This window comes from Pseudonaja textilis, chromosome 2, assembly GCF_049901715.1.
Source record: "Pseudonaja textilis isolate UNSWEBS1 chromosome 2, rPseTex1.2, whole genome shotgun sequence".
NCBI lineage: Eukaryota > Metazoa > Chordata > Lepidosauria > Squamata > Elapidae > Pseudonaja > Pseudonaja textilis.
Window position 1 is genome coordinate 100,468,516 of NC_141991.1, and position 15,443 is coordinate 100,483,958.

The following is a 15,443-nucleotide window of genomic DNA, read 5'->3' on the forward strand; positions in this document are numbered from 1 at the left end:
GTCAACATTGAGCCAGTGAGATTCAAACTGCCAAAGCAGCTGGCAGTAGCCTGCTGTACTGCATTTATTTAATATTTTGTTCCATACCATTACACCGCAATTTGGTTTTTTAAGAGAGAGAAAGAGAATACTGAGTGCTTCATCCAAGGTTCTGGAAGCTTTGGTTTCTTTCCTATGATCCAAATGTGACTTTTTATTAAACTCCATGGTCCTGTACAGATGAAAGGGAAACTTCCTTCTAATGGATTCACACCTGTGATTTGATTTTGCTTTATGTACCCTGAACCAAGCACTATTTCTAAATTACAAAAACTCAAAATAACTGGGGCAAGGCTCTATTAAAGAACCAGGAAGTCACTGACAGGAAGAAAATAATAAAAAAAAAGAAGTACAGAAGATATCAAATGGATTCACTGGAACTCCTGTTACATTAATCCCTATTCTGTAACACTGAAGTAACCTTGTTTCAGAATCAAAGCAAGTTCCTTTTCCAATAGAAAGTTGAGACCTCTCTTGCTGACCTGCCCATTTCACAAAAACAGGTATTCTCTGAAGAAAAAGAGGAAGGTGGCATTCGGTTAAGGGAACAAATTTTAATGTCTGTTACTAGGACAGTAGCCTCATATCAGGAGCTGTTGTTCAAAGCAGGATAGATTTTAAAAAACAACACCTTTTTGAGTCCTACCTGACCCAGCTCTGGACTTTACCTGCTGTTTCCAGCACAGCAGAAAACAGAACGGACACTTTCAAACTAGTTCCTAAAATCTACTGAGACCAGATGTCTCTCAATAAAGATGAATCCATTCCAGGAAGGATGCAGTTAGACAGATAATCTCATAAAATGCTAGTCCACAAGACAATTTCCCTTTTGTAGAGGGTTCAATACATGCAAACAAGGTAATTGTATGAGCAAGAAGGGAGTTCATCATCAGATTTAATTTTTTTTTTTGTTTTACCTCTTGAGTCTTCTGTAGGATTTTCTCCAGGAGAATGAGGTAGTTCCCTGCATCACGATTAACTAGCTCCTGAAGGCTCCAACAGTTCAGACAAAGCCCAGCTATTTGAAAGAGGGGGAAAATAATGAGAGAATATCCAATCACATCACAAATTCAATGGGCATAAATAGTCTTCACTAAAGAACTCTGCTTGCCCACAAGATTTTGCAAGTGGAGGTATTGCACATACATTGATGGCATTCCAGAACATAGGATCAGACCTTTTGCCCTGCACAGTTGTGAGCTATTTACACTCATTGATACTATGCAAACCCACAATTGTATGCCCTTTTTTAGCTTGAGTGTACTCTTGCAGCAAAGCAAGAGTACCAACTGAAGGTAGGATGGGCCAGATAAGGAATAGGAAAAGGCTATCCTGCCTCTTAAAATCATATTTAGACTAATCCTTGGAGGAGGGACAAAATCAGTCCAGCTGGGAATAAGAGATTTAAGTTAAAACGCTCCTTCAGGTCTGATGCTCTGGAGATGATCTGAGGCTATCCACTGAATGATAGGATTGATCTGAGAACAAAGCAGAAGGACTGTTCATTCCATTTTGAAATATGTATAGTAATAGTAATTAATATTACAACTCAGACTGATTGTTGGTAACTTAAATGGCAAAGTGAAGGTTAATACAAGTATCAGAAAAGTAACTAGGATATACAACCACCAGGCTGGTCAGTGTCTCTTAAGTTATTTTTTAACCAGCTTCATATTTAATTCACCTTGTGCTAAACAAGCCTCTAAATCCAGTAATTCATAGAAAGCAATTTAAGATGCTGCCCATTGGTTCATGTAACTCTGTATTGCTGCATTGATTGGCAGCACCTTCCTAAGATTTAAAGTAAGAGTTTTTCCTATCCTAATAGGAGATGATGGGGGGCGGGGGGGGAGCAGCTCTTTATTTTCTGTAAATGTACTCAAAGTGTCAAATAACACATTCTGAATGCAGCAAAATTTATAGCTGGGTGATAGTGGGTGGCAGAATTCATGTTGCTACAGGCTGATACAGCGGGGGAGATATTTTTTTCAGAATGCATCATGTTCTTCTTAGAATTATATTGTCCTCCAGCAAATGCTAAATCCTTAACTTGGTATCTGTGGTTAGCATTTCCTCTCTTGATTTTTTTGTCATATAAGAGCAGCTCAAAGGTTGCAACCAGCAACTGTTGAAAACACCACAGGGAGCTGTAAATATCAAGGTTCCACCCATGAATAAGACATAAGCTGACGAATATTAAAGCAGACACTTATCATGAGAAGTTGCCACAAATACTGACTGAAGCCCCCTACCTTCTATGGCCAGTATTTTAGACTGATGGCAGCCAAGATATAAAATGCAAGATGGTACATTATGGAAACAACTGACAATCACATGTAAAAAATGACATTAGAAATATGATCCATGTACTGAAATCGCAAAATCCCATGTTGAGGGTACTTGAGTGCATTTCTTTAAATTGTCTAGGATGTTCCCTCTCTCTTGCCCCACTCTTTTTTCAATGCTAGGCAATTCCATTCATTTTCAGATTCCTTTAAACAACAAAAGTATGTTCCAGAGAATTCTGAGAAGGTTTTAGATGGCCAGAAGAAAGCAAGAGGCTGAAGGTTCCATCTAATTAGTGACACAAATATCCAAGTGGATATAGTAGGTGCATCTTCTCATTCTATTCCTCTATCGCACTTGGACTGCTTGCTATTGGAAAATTCTATAAACAAAAGGCTGTGCCCATATCTTGTACAATATGCACAATCTTTTGCATTTAGCATACAAATGCAAAAATATTCAGAACTGCTTGGTGCTACCAGACATGGGCAGCCAGTGTAAATTATTAGGGTGGCTAGGAAGCCTCAAGTAACAGCTTGAATACACAAACATCTAGGAGTGTCTTTCTCCCAATATTTTTTCTTTGCTCATCCCCTGACCATATATTATTTATTTCCCTTTTCTATAGTTGAAAATGGACCTGTAGAACCTGTACTAAGGACTCCAACCCTACCTGCTTCTCGTTGTGTCTGCATCAGTGATGAAGACATAATGAACGAATCAGAGAAGTTAAAGCCTCGTTAAGCTTAGTACACCTATTTATTTTAAAAATGAAACAAACAGCCCCCACATCTTCCAGTGCCCCCTCCTCAACAGCATTAGGTATACTTGTAACCCACAGAGTCCTATTTCAAAAAAGAACACAGCTTTGGGGCAGAAAAGAAATTGCTTATTCCTAAATTGCTTATTCCTAAATATTCCTAAATCTATTTGGATACATTTGCATTCAATAAATATAAGAAACACAAGGAGCAAGGAAGAAAGAAACTTGCCCTATGAGAAATCTTCTTCTTTCTATCAATTGAGCTCAGACAAATGTTGACTAGAGTTCAGACACTGCTATTCATTAATCTGCATTGAAAAATGGCAGTGCCTGGGAAAATGGTGCTCATTTCTCTCTTCTAAAGCTCTGGAAATTGAAGTGAGGTTTTACTGACTAACAGAACAATATTAGAATCTTCCTGCAAAAGAAGGCAACACACCTGCAGCAGGAAAGATGGAAGGACAGACAATCCTGCTGAACATTGCCCAGCATTGCCTTCCAGTATTAGCGTGTCATGGAGATGGGAAAGATTTGGAAATGCCCAGGTTTTGGATTAAACTAGGGTTGGTGCATCTAGCCCTCAAGTGGAAGTTTCTCTCTTAACTTCTGTCAGTGATGAAAGTAAGCAAATATGGCTGAAAAAATATCTGTCTAGAGGATGAAGGGAATGGGATTAAAGATGAAAGCCAGCAGTTTTGCTATTTCTAGACACTTTCTATCGTATTACTCAAAGGAGAAAAATGGAACAGAAGGCTACCCAGGTATATTCAACCACCATATATTAGCTCAATAAATTATATCAATATCATTCATATCAGTGTATAGATAGTTAAGATTTATGTAAAAGTATGTGTACCATCACAAAAGTGCTGTAATGAATAGAAATGATGTTGTATATAAGAAAAATTGTTTAATAAAAAATATTTTTAAAAATATCATTCATATAAAATACAAAATTTGAAGCTATGGAGCTGGAATTTCAATTTTCAAATGCATTGGTAATACTACCACAAAATTGTCTTCTACTTTCTTTTGAAGCCACTACAAAAATTCCCACCCCTAAATTCCACCTGTAAACAGAATCTCCTTGCTATTTTGACCTTGTTTGACTCCCAAGGATGTTTTGCCTGGTTTAACCTTTGAAACTAGTCTTTGTGGTGACCTTGCTGCTATTGAAACTTGCCGCATCACATGGCCAGAGCTCAACACAAAAATACATCTGTGATACTAGAGCAAAGTACCCGAGCACACATTCAGTGTTTACTATATTTCCCCAGCTCTCAAGGAGACATTTTTACTAGGAGGTTATTAGTTTAGGCTCTTAAGAACTTTAACCTAGATTAGAAATGGAAGAATTATGATAAGGAAGGGTAGTAATAGTGGCTTGTAATTAGATTAAAACCCAGTATCATAGGAGCTACACCCTTTTTCCAAATAGTTATATACAGTTCAGAGCCCAAAGGCCTCATGCATCCTATGGAATCCATTCTCCAAGTTGTCACTGAATTCTAATTTTGAAGGGAAGGAGAGATGAATGAATTCATACTTGGGGTGTGATAAAATTCACTGTACATTTTTATTGCTTAGAGTACAAGAATTTTAATTTTCTCCCACGCCAGCTCCAAAAATCATGTATGGCTTTTAGCTCAGCAAAACCTGCATAGTAGTAGTTTTAGTACACTACTAGTACTTCTTTACTAGCATTATATTCTACTAGTAGTATCTTCTAGTTTTAGTACAATGCTAGTAACTTCCTTACTAATAGTAAGTAAAAGTTTTTCTCTTACCTGTCCATGTACTTGCAGAAAATGTGCTTTTGCTAAGGCCATGGAGGCATCTCTCCAATGCATGGTGGATCCTGTCCTCTGTACACGTCGTGTGCTGCATTTTACTTCATCTCCTAAACAAGATAAATTAATTAATTCAAACCTAGTTAGAGTAATCCACCCCCAATTTTTAACTTAATCCACCTCCAAGTTTCTTGGTGAATTTGCCATTACATTCTGCCTTTGAGATGAACACAACTTCCTATCCAGACCATTAGCATCTCCACAAACTCTGCTGCTAAGACCAATTTCCCTCAAAATCCCCAACTGGATTAAGCATTTCTATTATCAAGTAGTGGGTAAGATCTCCATTTAAATTCAGACAGCAAGCATGAATGAAATAATCAAGTTCTGGATATGGGATCATTTAATACCTCTATTTCTAAAGAAATGTGGGGTCAGGTAGACACTGGGAGAATATACTTGATAGAAAACCATGGAGTCACAGCTGCAAGGCTGAACAAGATGCCTAAAAACACCTGTGGATGACCTATTCTTCTAAATCTTGGCAAGATCTATCTTACCTCTTACCTCAGAAGTCTCCAAACTTGGCAACTTTAAGACTTGTGGACTTGTTGAAGTCCACAAGTCTTAAAGTTGCCCAGTTTTGACACCCCTGCCTTACCTCAACAACCCAAGCCTTTAAGCAAATTGCTCCTCAAAGAGAGAAGTTCTAGGACAAGCAACATGTTTAATATCCAACACATCTAGGGCGGCTTTCAATATCTGATGGAAAAGCATTTAGTTCTAGACAAAATTGCCACTTTCAAAAAGCTTATCTATTGAAGAAGGAGCGTATATACCCAAAGCGCAATATTAAATGGCCTTTGAATAGATTTTTTTTAAAAAAATAAGGAACTCATCTCTAAATCACAATGTCTTAATTACATTTTGGAACAAATGTCATAAGGGAAATGATGACTGGATAAAGGACATGATTCATATCCTGAACACCACCAGAAATAGTCCATTAGAGGAAGAGGGGTGATTCCTCAACTGGCCTAAGCAAACAGAAGTTTACCCAGCCTCAAATTCATCCCGCTCCAATTCATAATTGCATAATCAAGAACTTTCAACAGCCACAGAAAATGAAGAAAACATATTCCCGTAACTTTAAAAGCCACAGGGTACAGATTTGGCTTATGTCATATTTCCTCACATGGTAACAAAAAATATGTTCTGACTTCATGCAAACATAATGCAGATTTTCTAAGGCTGTGAGCTGCACAGGTTCCCTATACATTTAACCTCCAAGATCTGCATGAAATCTCTGGACCCTAATGATTATTGGACTGGGCTGAGATGTCATGTTGAAAAAGTATGAAAAACCTTTGGGGAAAGACAATTTAACAAATGATCAAAAGACTGTAGGCAAATTATTTCATAGCTTTCAGCAATGTCATTAACTTTCCCACTAGATTTTATCTTACCTTTTCCCATTTGTCTTTTGGAAGACGCCTCTATAGGCAATTGCACTAACAGCAGGGAAAGTAACCAATATTCATTGTTCCACATCGTTACTTTTCAAAAACTGCTGCATCAGCCCACAAATCACTGTGTAAATATTTATAGTCACTCAGTCCATATTATGATATCATCATTCAAATATTTTTGCATGAATCAGTTGTTTAGGAATCTTTAGCTACCTTAGAAAGCCAATGCTTTCAGTATTTTAGCCAGAACTATTGAATCTGAGCATGAGCTTTGAACTAACCCTCAGTGAGCCATTTGCAAACTGGACTCTGAACTTATTCAGGACTTGGTGAAACTTCACATTCTAAGTAACATAGCCAGAAACCTACCTTTGTACTTAGAAAAGAAAGCAAAGCACTCTTCCGGTGGCAAGGCAAGGACAAACAGAAGTGCAGAAGCCCATCTGTGGTTTCAGTTAATCTCTTTTTGCAGATGGCGCAATCCTTTGAGGGTGCACGAGTCCCAGAGAGATTTGTGCTGGCATGGGGGAGACTCAGGTTGCAGTGTGGGGAAGGCAACCCCCCTGCAGCGAAGAGGAGCCCTCCAGAGCCTAACGAGCAAGAAACAGCCTCCTATCAATGGCGGCTCCGAAGTCCGGACTGCCACCGATGTAAAGAAGCGAGTGAGTGACAGTTTGTGAGATCATTGGGGAAGAGTGTGGCAGAGAAAATTAGCGGCGGAGAGGAGGATTGGAATGCCATAGACTTTTATAAGGCTGTTACAGGTGTCTGTCTGGAGCCCTAAAAGAAAGCGGCCAAAAAACGGATGCGAGGCAGGTGAAAGTGAATGGGCTTGGCAGACAGAAGACAGAGAGAGGACAATAATGAGTAAAAAGGGAAGTTTACGAGGTTGGAGACTAGCGGCTGGAAGGTGCCTGGAAGTTGTGGAGGATTTGGACTATCTCATTTGATTTTTATTCTGAAAGACTTTATTAAAGCGAAGACAGGAAGAAGATCAGAGCTGACGGAACAGAGACAGTGTTGTGCCACAGGCGATATTTAGAAACCGTGAAGCCATCATAATAATATAACTGATATAAACCACTTAACAGCCCTTTAGGGAGCATACTGATCTAATTGAGGAGGTGGTTCCATCTGAAGAAAATCAGGAAAATTGAACTTAAGGAATGCTAAGACAAAAAGTAAAAGTGGAAGCTTCAGAATGTGTGGAGATACCGAGTAATTGCAGTCACTACTCAGCATTTTTTACCTCCCCACTTCCAGTGCATTTGGAGTGAAAGCTCTCATACTTAGAGACGGAAAGCTAAAAACTTACTTCAAAATTCCTTTTCCCCCCCTTTTTACTCCCTTTTTTTCTGTATACATTTGCTCAATTTTTTTTCTTCTTTTTCCCTCATCATCTGGCGCTATGATGAACTATCTCTCCTTCTTTACTCTCTCTTTATAATGATTACAAATATGCATACTGGGGAAAGGAAAATTGATTGTTGTAACTGATTGTTAAATAATTGAATTAATTGATTTAATTGATTTATTAATAATAGTGATAGTTATACTTTGATTAGATATATAGGGAAAATAGTAAGAACATTAAGTATTATTCAATTAATAAGTATAGGGTTTTATGTATTAATATTATAATTTATTGTGTGATCACAATTAATCCACTTGGGAACGAATGTAATACTGCTTGTGTTTAAGAATATTTAAAATAAGGTTAGATAAATACACATATTTATTTATAATATATAAATATAGTTGGATTTGGAATATCTATATCTATATCTATATCTATATATATATTACATGAAGTTATGTATGGAGGCTGAGCATAGACCTTACAAAATTATATATGTGATTTAGAATTTGGATTTAAAACAATACAGTGATAATATTTTTATATGTAAGTACTTATACTCCAGTAACCAGTTAAGAGCACAACTATCCAGCAGATAGATAGATTAAGTAATTAGATACCGGTCAATCCTAATACAAAGATTCTATCACTGAATATTAATTTGGGGTAACATAACAACAACAGAAACAAATCTTAAAAGAAATGACTTCCACAACTACAACAGCTCTGAAAACTGGAAGAAAGGTCACCCCAACATTAACAACTACGTCGGCAACAGCTTCGTCCATGGCACAAAAAACCATAGAAGAAACATTACCAGTGGAGAAACAAGGTAACATCTCGAATGCCAACATCCAATCAATTTTGCTGACTTTACAGGAATCGATGACGAAGCTGCAAGAAACAATGATGAAAAACCATAACGAGATGAGAGCAGATATCAATGAACTAAAAGAGGCGATGGGGAAATTAAAAGCAGAAATGAAAGCGGATATCTCCAAAGTAGAGGACAAACTTGGATTATTACAGCAGGCCTTGGAGAAAAATGAAGCAACAATAAAAGAGGTAGAGAAAAGGACTGAACAAACCAAAAGGAAATTAGAAAGGATAGATGAAGAATTAAAGAATGTGAGTAAAGAAATGGAGGACTCACTGGTCTACCTAGAGATGGACAAGGTTGCTACGTACTTGAGATTCCAAAATGTAGTGGAATCCAAAGAAGACTTGGAACAACTAATAGCAGAAATACTGGCTGGACTATTGGAAAAGGATAAAGATGACATCTTAAGAGAGTTTGATGAAGTTTACAGGATTAGCAGTAATTATGAGAGATGCCACAAATGCCCAAGAGAAGTCCATATACGATTTGTGAAAAGGAGTGTCCGGGATATCATATATAGGATGTCAAGAGATGAAACAATCACATATAAAGTTAAAGAAGTCTTAATTCTCAAACAAATACCAAGAAGAGTAAGAGAACAAAGACGAGACTACAAGTTCTTAGCAGCTTACCTAAATCAGAAAAGAATCGTATTTAAATGGCTAATCCCAGAGGGGATGTTAGGTTTTTGGAACAAAAGGAAAATTAAAATAGACTCCATGGGAAAGGCCCAGGAATTTTATGAGCAATTGGTAGGTCCGGAAGACCAGAGCAGTAAGGAGGAACTGGAAACAAATTCCCAGGAAGATCAAGGCTATCATAAGAACAGAGATGGAACTTTAGGAAATCAAGGAAATACTCTTCTACATCAGGAGAGAGAAGAAGGTAGGACAAATCTTCAGGCACAAAGAGAGACAAAGAGTGAAACAGAATTAATTAAATGGAAGAAGAAAAGAAACTACTATCAATTAATATAAATGGTTTAAACTCAACGATAAAAAGGAAAAGGATAATAGCTAAACTAATCAAACAAAATGCTGATATAATATGCCTAAAAGAAACTCATATAAAGAAAACAGATGAAAAATACCTAGAATGTCCAAAATTAGGGAAGCTATTTACTGCACCAGCAGACATGGGGAAAAGGAAAGGGATTGCAGTATATGTTAAAGAGGATTTGAAAGCAGATTTAATATGGTCGGATTCTGAGGGAAGAACTCTGGTTTTGCAGATCTGGATTAATGCCATCCCAATTCTCTTAGTGGTAATCTACGCCCCGAATGGAGATCAAAAAGAGCTTTTTAAGCATCTTTATGGAAAAATAGTAGGATTGGAAAAAAGAAATATTTGTATTATAGGAGACTTCAACACTATTGCTGATTATCAAAAAGACCACAGTAATGGGGGGAAGAACAAAGGGGGGAAAAGAGAGCTTCCCAAGATATGTATGGAAATGATGAAGGAGTTAAATTTGATTGATATATGGAGAAGATCACATCCTGAGAAAAAACAATTTACATTCTATTAAAATCCTCATCGAATATGGACATGAATTGATATGGCATGGATGAATGGGGAAATAGCAAATGAGATAAAACAGACTGAAATTTTACCTAATGAATGGGCAGATCACAATCCGATTCAGATAATATGGAAGGGTAGGGAAAAACCCAAGAAAAGATGGATGTTAAATACTCAGTTAATAAGAGAAAAAGAATATACCAACAAACTCAAGGAGGAATTAAATTATTTCTTAAAGGAAAATGATAATGGAGCAACTACAAAACAAAACATTTGGGATACAGTGAAGACAGTAATAAGAGGTATAACAATATCTTATAACGCCAAGAGAAATAAGGAAAAATACACCCAGCAAAACAAATTACAACAAAAAATTAAGGAATTAGAAACTCAATTACAGAGTACCCCAAAGGATTTAAAATTGCAAAATCAGATAATAATAACTAAACATAAACTGAATTTAATTGAACAAGAGAGAATGATTATAAATTTGAATACAACTAGACAAACTTATTTTGAGCATGCTAATAAGACAGGGAGATGGCTATCACATAGACTAAAAAAAAGGAAAGAAAAGAGATTGATATAACAGCTAATAGATGGAAAGGGAGATATACAACAGGAGATAGAACAGAAAAAAAGAAATTGCCCATAAGTATTTTGAAGAGTTATATAAAAAGGAAGAAGTTAACGAAGATAGAATAAGAAACTATTTAGATGAAGTGAAGGATAAAGCAATTGGGGAAGAAATGGAAAAATTATTAAACAAAGACATTACTTGGTTTGAATTGAAATCAGCAATAGAGAACCAGAAAAACAATAAATCCCCAGGACCAGATGGGATTCCAGGGAAGCTGTACAAGGCAATAGCAGAACAAATAGGACCTCTTATGGTGGAGGTTTTTAATGATGTCTTATTGGCAGCCAGGATGCCGGACTGATGGAGCGGGGCATTGATTTCGCTGATCCCGAAGGAGGATTCGGATTCCCGATATATACATAATTATAGGCCAATTTCACTGTTAAATACTGATTACGAAGTATTCACTTCTGTTATTGCAAGTAGACTAAAAAGAATGTTAAATGAGCATATATATATGAAGATCAAAATGGATTTCTCCTGACCAGACAAATCAGGAACAACTTAAGAATAGTACTAGATGTCCAATATAAACCAATAGGAACCAATAGAAAGAGGACAAAAATTGATGAATTAAAACAATTTGGAGCAGTAGCAGGACTTAAAATTAACAGGAAGAAAACAAAATTAATGACTAAAAATTTAACAGAAAAACAGAAAATAGAACTAGAACAAGTTATGGGAATACAAGTGATAAAGAAAGTTAAATACTTAGGAATATGGTTGACAGCACATTGTAAGACACTTAAGGAAAATAATTATGATAAATTGATGCAACAGGTAAAGGATTTAGAAACATGGGGCAAGCTGCAACTTTCATTATTAGGCAGGCTTGCTGCTATTAAAATGAATATTCTTCCAAAATTCCTATATATATTTCAGACGATCCCAATCAAAGTACACAATTTTTTTTTTGAAGAACTTAATAAAATAACTGTAAAATTTATCTGGCAAGGGAAAAAACCTAGAATAAATTTAAAGGCAATGCAGGATATGAAGAGCAGGGAAGGGCTGGCACTTCCAAATTGGGAGTTGTATTATAGTGCAGCCTCTTTAGTATGGTTGAAGAATGGGTGAATTTAGAATGGGTGAATTTAACCAATAAGAAAATATTATTCTTAGAAGGCCATGACTTGCAGAGGGGATGGCATGCTTTTTTATGGGATGTAGGGAAAACTAGCTATTTTCTTCTCCCTTTCTTCTTTTTCTCTCTTTCATTTATGTATGTGTTGTTGGTTTGTTTTAATTGTAAAATCAATACAATTTATTTAAAAAAGAAAAGGAAGCAAAGCAAACACCTTTCTCAAAGGAACCAATTCCAATTTCAGAAGAGCACAAGGTGTGACCTTTTTAAAAAGCTCCCTCACAACTTATTTCAATGATTTCAAACATTTTCATGCAATTTGCGTATCTGTTTTTCTACACACTAGAAATTCAGGCCCGCCTGATTTTTACAGCTTTTCGTTTACAATTGGGCTCTGGTTTGACCTTTTGCCCAAAGTTTTATTTCTATATTCTGTTGAGTTGGCCTATCAGTAATTCACAGATAAAACATACCGTTTTGGGAGACAGGGGACAGTTACCATCATGAGATGTACAAATTCTCTGATTGACAATCAAATCACATGGCTTTTATACTTGAGCCACATAGCCTTCTAGAGCTGGGTTGAAGGATTGAACTCTATCGATTCCTTGAAACATCACTGAGCATTTCTTCAGTTCTATTTCCAAATCAGTTTGGAATTTGGTGGCAGTAGCTTTCCCAACCAGTTTTTCCTTGCAATCCTTGGGGAGGATTAAATGTTTAACAATTGTATGATACTAACATTTGTTTGTTGCTAAACTAGAAACAAGGGACACCACCAATATCAAATGGTGTTTTCCCCAGCCAAATTATTCTTGGCTGCTTTAGCAACTTGCCTTCTGCTCTGCTAATGCTCTTCTAGAATAAAATGATTTAATTGGAAATGAAGAGCCTGACCTAATGATCAAAATGTGAGTTGAGTACAAAATTAGGATATTTAGAATAGAACAGAATAGAACAATTGACAGGGATAGCCAACACCCCAGAAGATAGGCACAAGATTCAGATGTATCTCAATTTAGACTTGAATACTGGGCCCTATCTAACAAAATGAAATGCAGTGTAGAAAAAAAATAAGATTTTACACTTAGGCAAGAAAAACCAAATGTACAGATACAGATTAGGTAAAACTAGGCTCAACAGCAGTAGCTTCAAGAGAGATCTTGGAGTCCTAGTGGACAATCACTTAAATGTGAGCCTGTAGTGTGTTGTTGCTGCCACAAAGCCAATGCAGTCCTAGGCTGCATTAAAAAAGGGGTAAAATCAAAATAACAAAAAGCGATCCTACCACTTTATAATGCCTTGGTAAAACCACACTTGGAACACTGCATGCGATTTTGGTGACCACAATATAAAAAAAATGTTGAGACTTTGGGGAAAATGCAGAGAAGAGCAACAAAGATGATTAGGGGGACTAGAGGCTAAAACATATGAAGAATGTTTGCAGGAATTGGGTATTATAGTAAAAAGAAGGACTAGAAGTGACATGATAGCAGTGTTCCAATATTTGAGGGGTTGCTACAAAGAAGAGAGGGGTCAACCTATTTTCCAAATCACCAGAAGGCAAGACAAGAAGCAATCGATGGAAACTAATCAAGGAGAGAAGCAACCTAGAACTAAGGATTTACTGTAAAATTTCTTGACAGTAAGAACAACCAACCAGTGGAACAGCTTGCCTTCAGAAGTTGTGGGGGCTCCAACACTGGAGGCTTTTAAGAAACTGGACAGCCATTTGTCTAAAACGATATAGGGTATCCTGCTTGAGCAGGGAGTTGGGCTAGAAGACCTTCAATGTCCTTTCTAACTCTGTTATACTGTATAATCAGAACAGAGCAGAACACAATACTTTATTTGGCTAAATGTGATTATACATACAAGGAATTCGTCTCTGGTAGAGAAGTATTTAGTGTACTTGCAAAAACAACAGAGAAATAATAATTTGACTTTTTGACCAGTCAATTTCAAAAGACAGCTTTACTTGGAACAGCTTATACCCTGCCACAAAATCTGTACCACCATCAAACATCCACATCTGCCTATCTGAGGTCCTTGGAAAGGATTCAATAGGTAAATAAAAATGCCAAATCCATCTGGCTAAACATCTGAACAAACTAAAGTTTGCAACCAGTAGAAGGAGTAATAAAAGGATAAATGATACTAAGTCATACTCTATTGGTTAATATACATGCATATTAGACAGAACCTAGTAGTCAACATATGTTGCCAACTGTGAGATTTAGGTGTTCAGCAGAGTGTTGGCACAAGGGAAAAAACTGTCCCTGTCTTGGCATAAAATACCCTATAGTACCATCCCAAGGGAAGGAAGTAAGACAGTGTCCAGGATATGAGGGATCTGAAGATAATCTCTCCATGTTATGGTCTTCTAGGTAGCCAGAGCACCATAAGCATAATTTTGAGTATTGCAGAGTAGGTGCCACTGTCATTCTATACAGACTCCCTTTCCTCTCAGACTTCCTGTTTAATTTAGTTCCAATCTAGAGCTTTTTATGTCAAAAACTTAGGAAATTGGGGTTTTTTTCTGGTAAATCCCCAGCCCCAGAGTGTGTCATTATTTATTCATGTGCTGAGATTGTCCTAAGGGACTTCAAGATATGCACGGAAGTAATTGGTAGAGGACACATCAGAACTTCATGGTACCCATGATAATCATGGGACCACTTTAAGATGATATCAATCCAGCACAGATGGCAGAATGTAGTTTGGATTGGGTTTTCTCAGTCAATTATAAGAATGATGTCAAGTCGAACCCCAGAGACGACCCAGGAAAATCCTACTGCGTGCAATACTTTATTTGCTTATACCTAACAGAATCTTGTCAAACTAAAGTTATAACCTCCTAACCTGTTAGATATATTCTGAGAGATTCTATGGTGTAACTACCCTGAACCTCTTTCCCTCTCCCCCATCCAACTCCGGACTGTGCATTCAATTCATCTGGATTTCTCTCTGGGAAAGCTCTGTGTTCAAAAATTCACTGTGAGGAGGGGGTGCTATCAGCCTCTTTAAGAGAAGCTCTAATTAGATTATTCAAGAACACTCCTAACCTGGGCCCAGCCGATGAAGATAACTATTGTCCAATGGCCAACACTGGAATCTCTAGAAAATGCTCCAAAGCAAGTGGATGCTAAATAAATCCTTGACCTCTTGTATGAAACTGTTCTTTATATCCATTTTAAGCTAGTTTGAAGCCTGGTTTTACAACAGAAACTGTCTTGTTTACCTTGTGCTATCCCAAGCTTTAGCAGCAAGTCCCATTTTTTCTGTTTTTTTGTAAAAGCATCAAAATGCATCTTTGCAGGAATTATGTAATAATAATTATGCTGCACTAGCATAGGATGATTAATTTTTCACTTTAATAATGCTTCCATTCATTTCCTTATTGTTGATTGCCTAGATAATGTTACACCCATGTGCAAATCAACATTCAGAAAGAGAGAAGAAACATTTATTTCTAAGCATACTGAAAAATGGTTAAACCCACCCAAAGAGCCACAAAAGCAGGATCCTGCAGATAAGAGATTTATTTACAGCTCACCTGTGGTTCACAAAGGAAGAGGAAGACCAAAAAGGTATAGTTAGATTCTCTGAAAACA

At 36.9% G+C, this 15,443-nt stretch overlaps 1 protein-coding gene across 3 annotated transcripts in view; it reads right to left on the minus strand.

The window, feature by feature from the left end:
- The window catches only part of PIK3R5 (phosphoinositide-3-kinase regulatory subunit 5), a 54,227-nt gene that overhangs the window by 22,878 nt on the left and 15,906 nt on the right, over positions 1-15,443 (minus strand). For all 3 annotated transcript variants that reach the window (XM_026696190.2, XM_087924724.1, XM_026696189.2), the window contains exons 2-3: positions 4,876-4,988; positions 957-1,057 (exon numbers count right to left, since the gene is read on the minus strand). In XM_026696190.2, coding sequence (XP_026551975.1) covers positions 957-1,057; positions 4,876-4,975 — 201 coding nt within the window. In that variant the 5' untranslated portion in view covers positions 4,976-4,988. The remainder of the gene's footprint in view (positions 1-956; positions 1,058-4,875; positions 4,989-15,443) is intronic.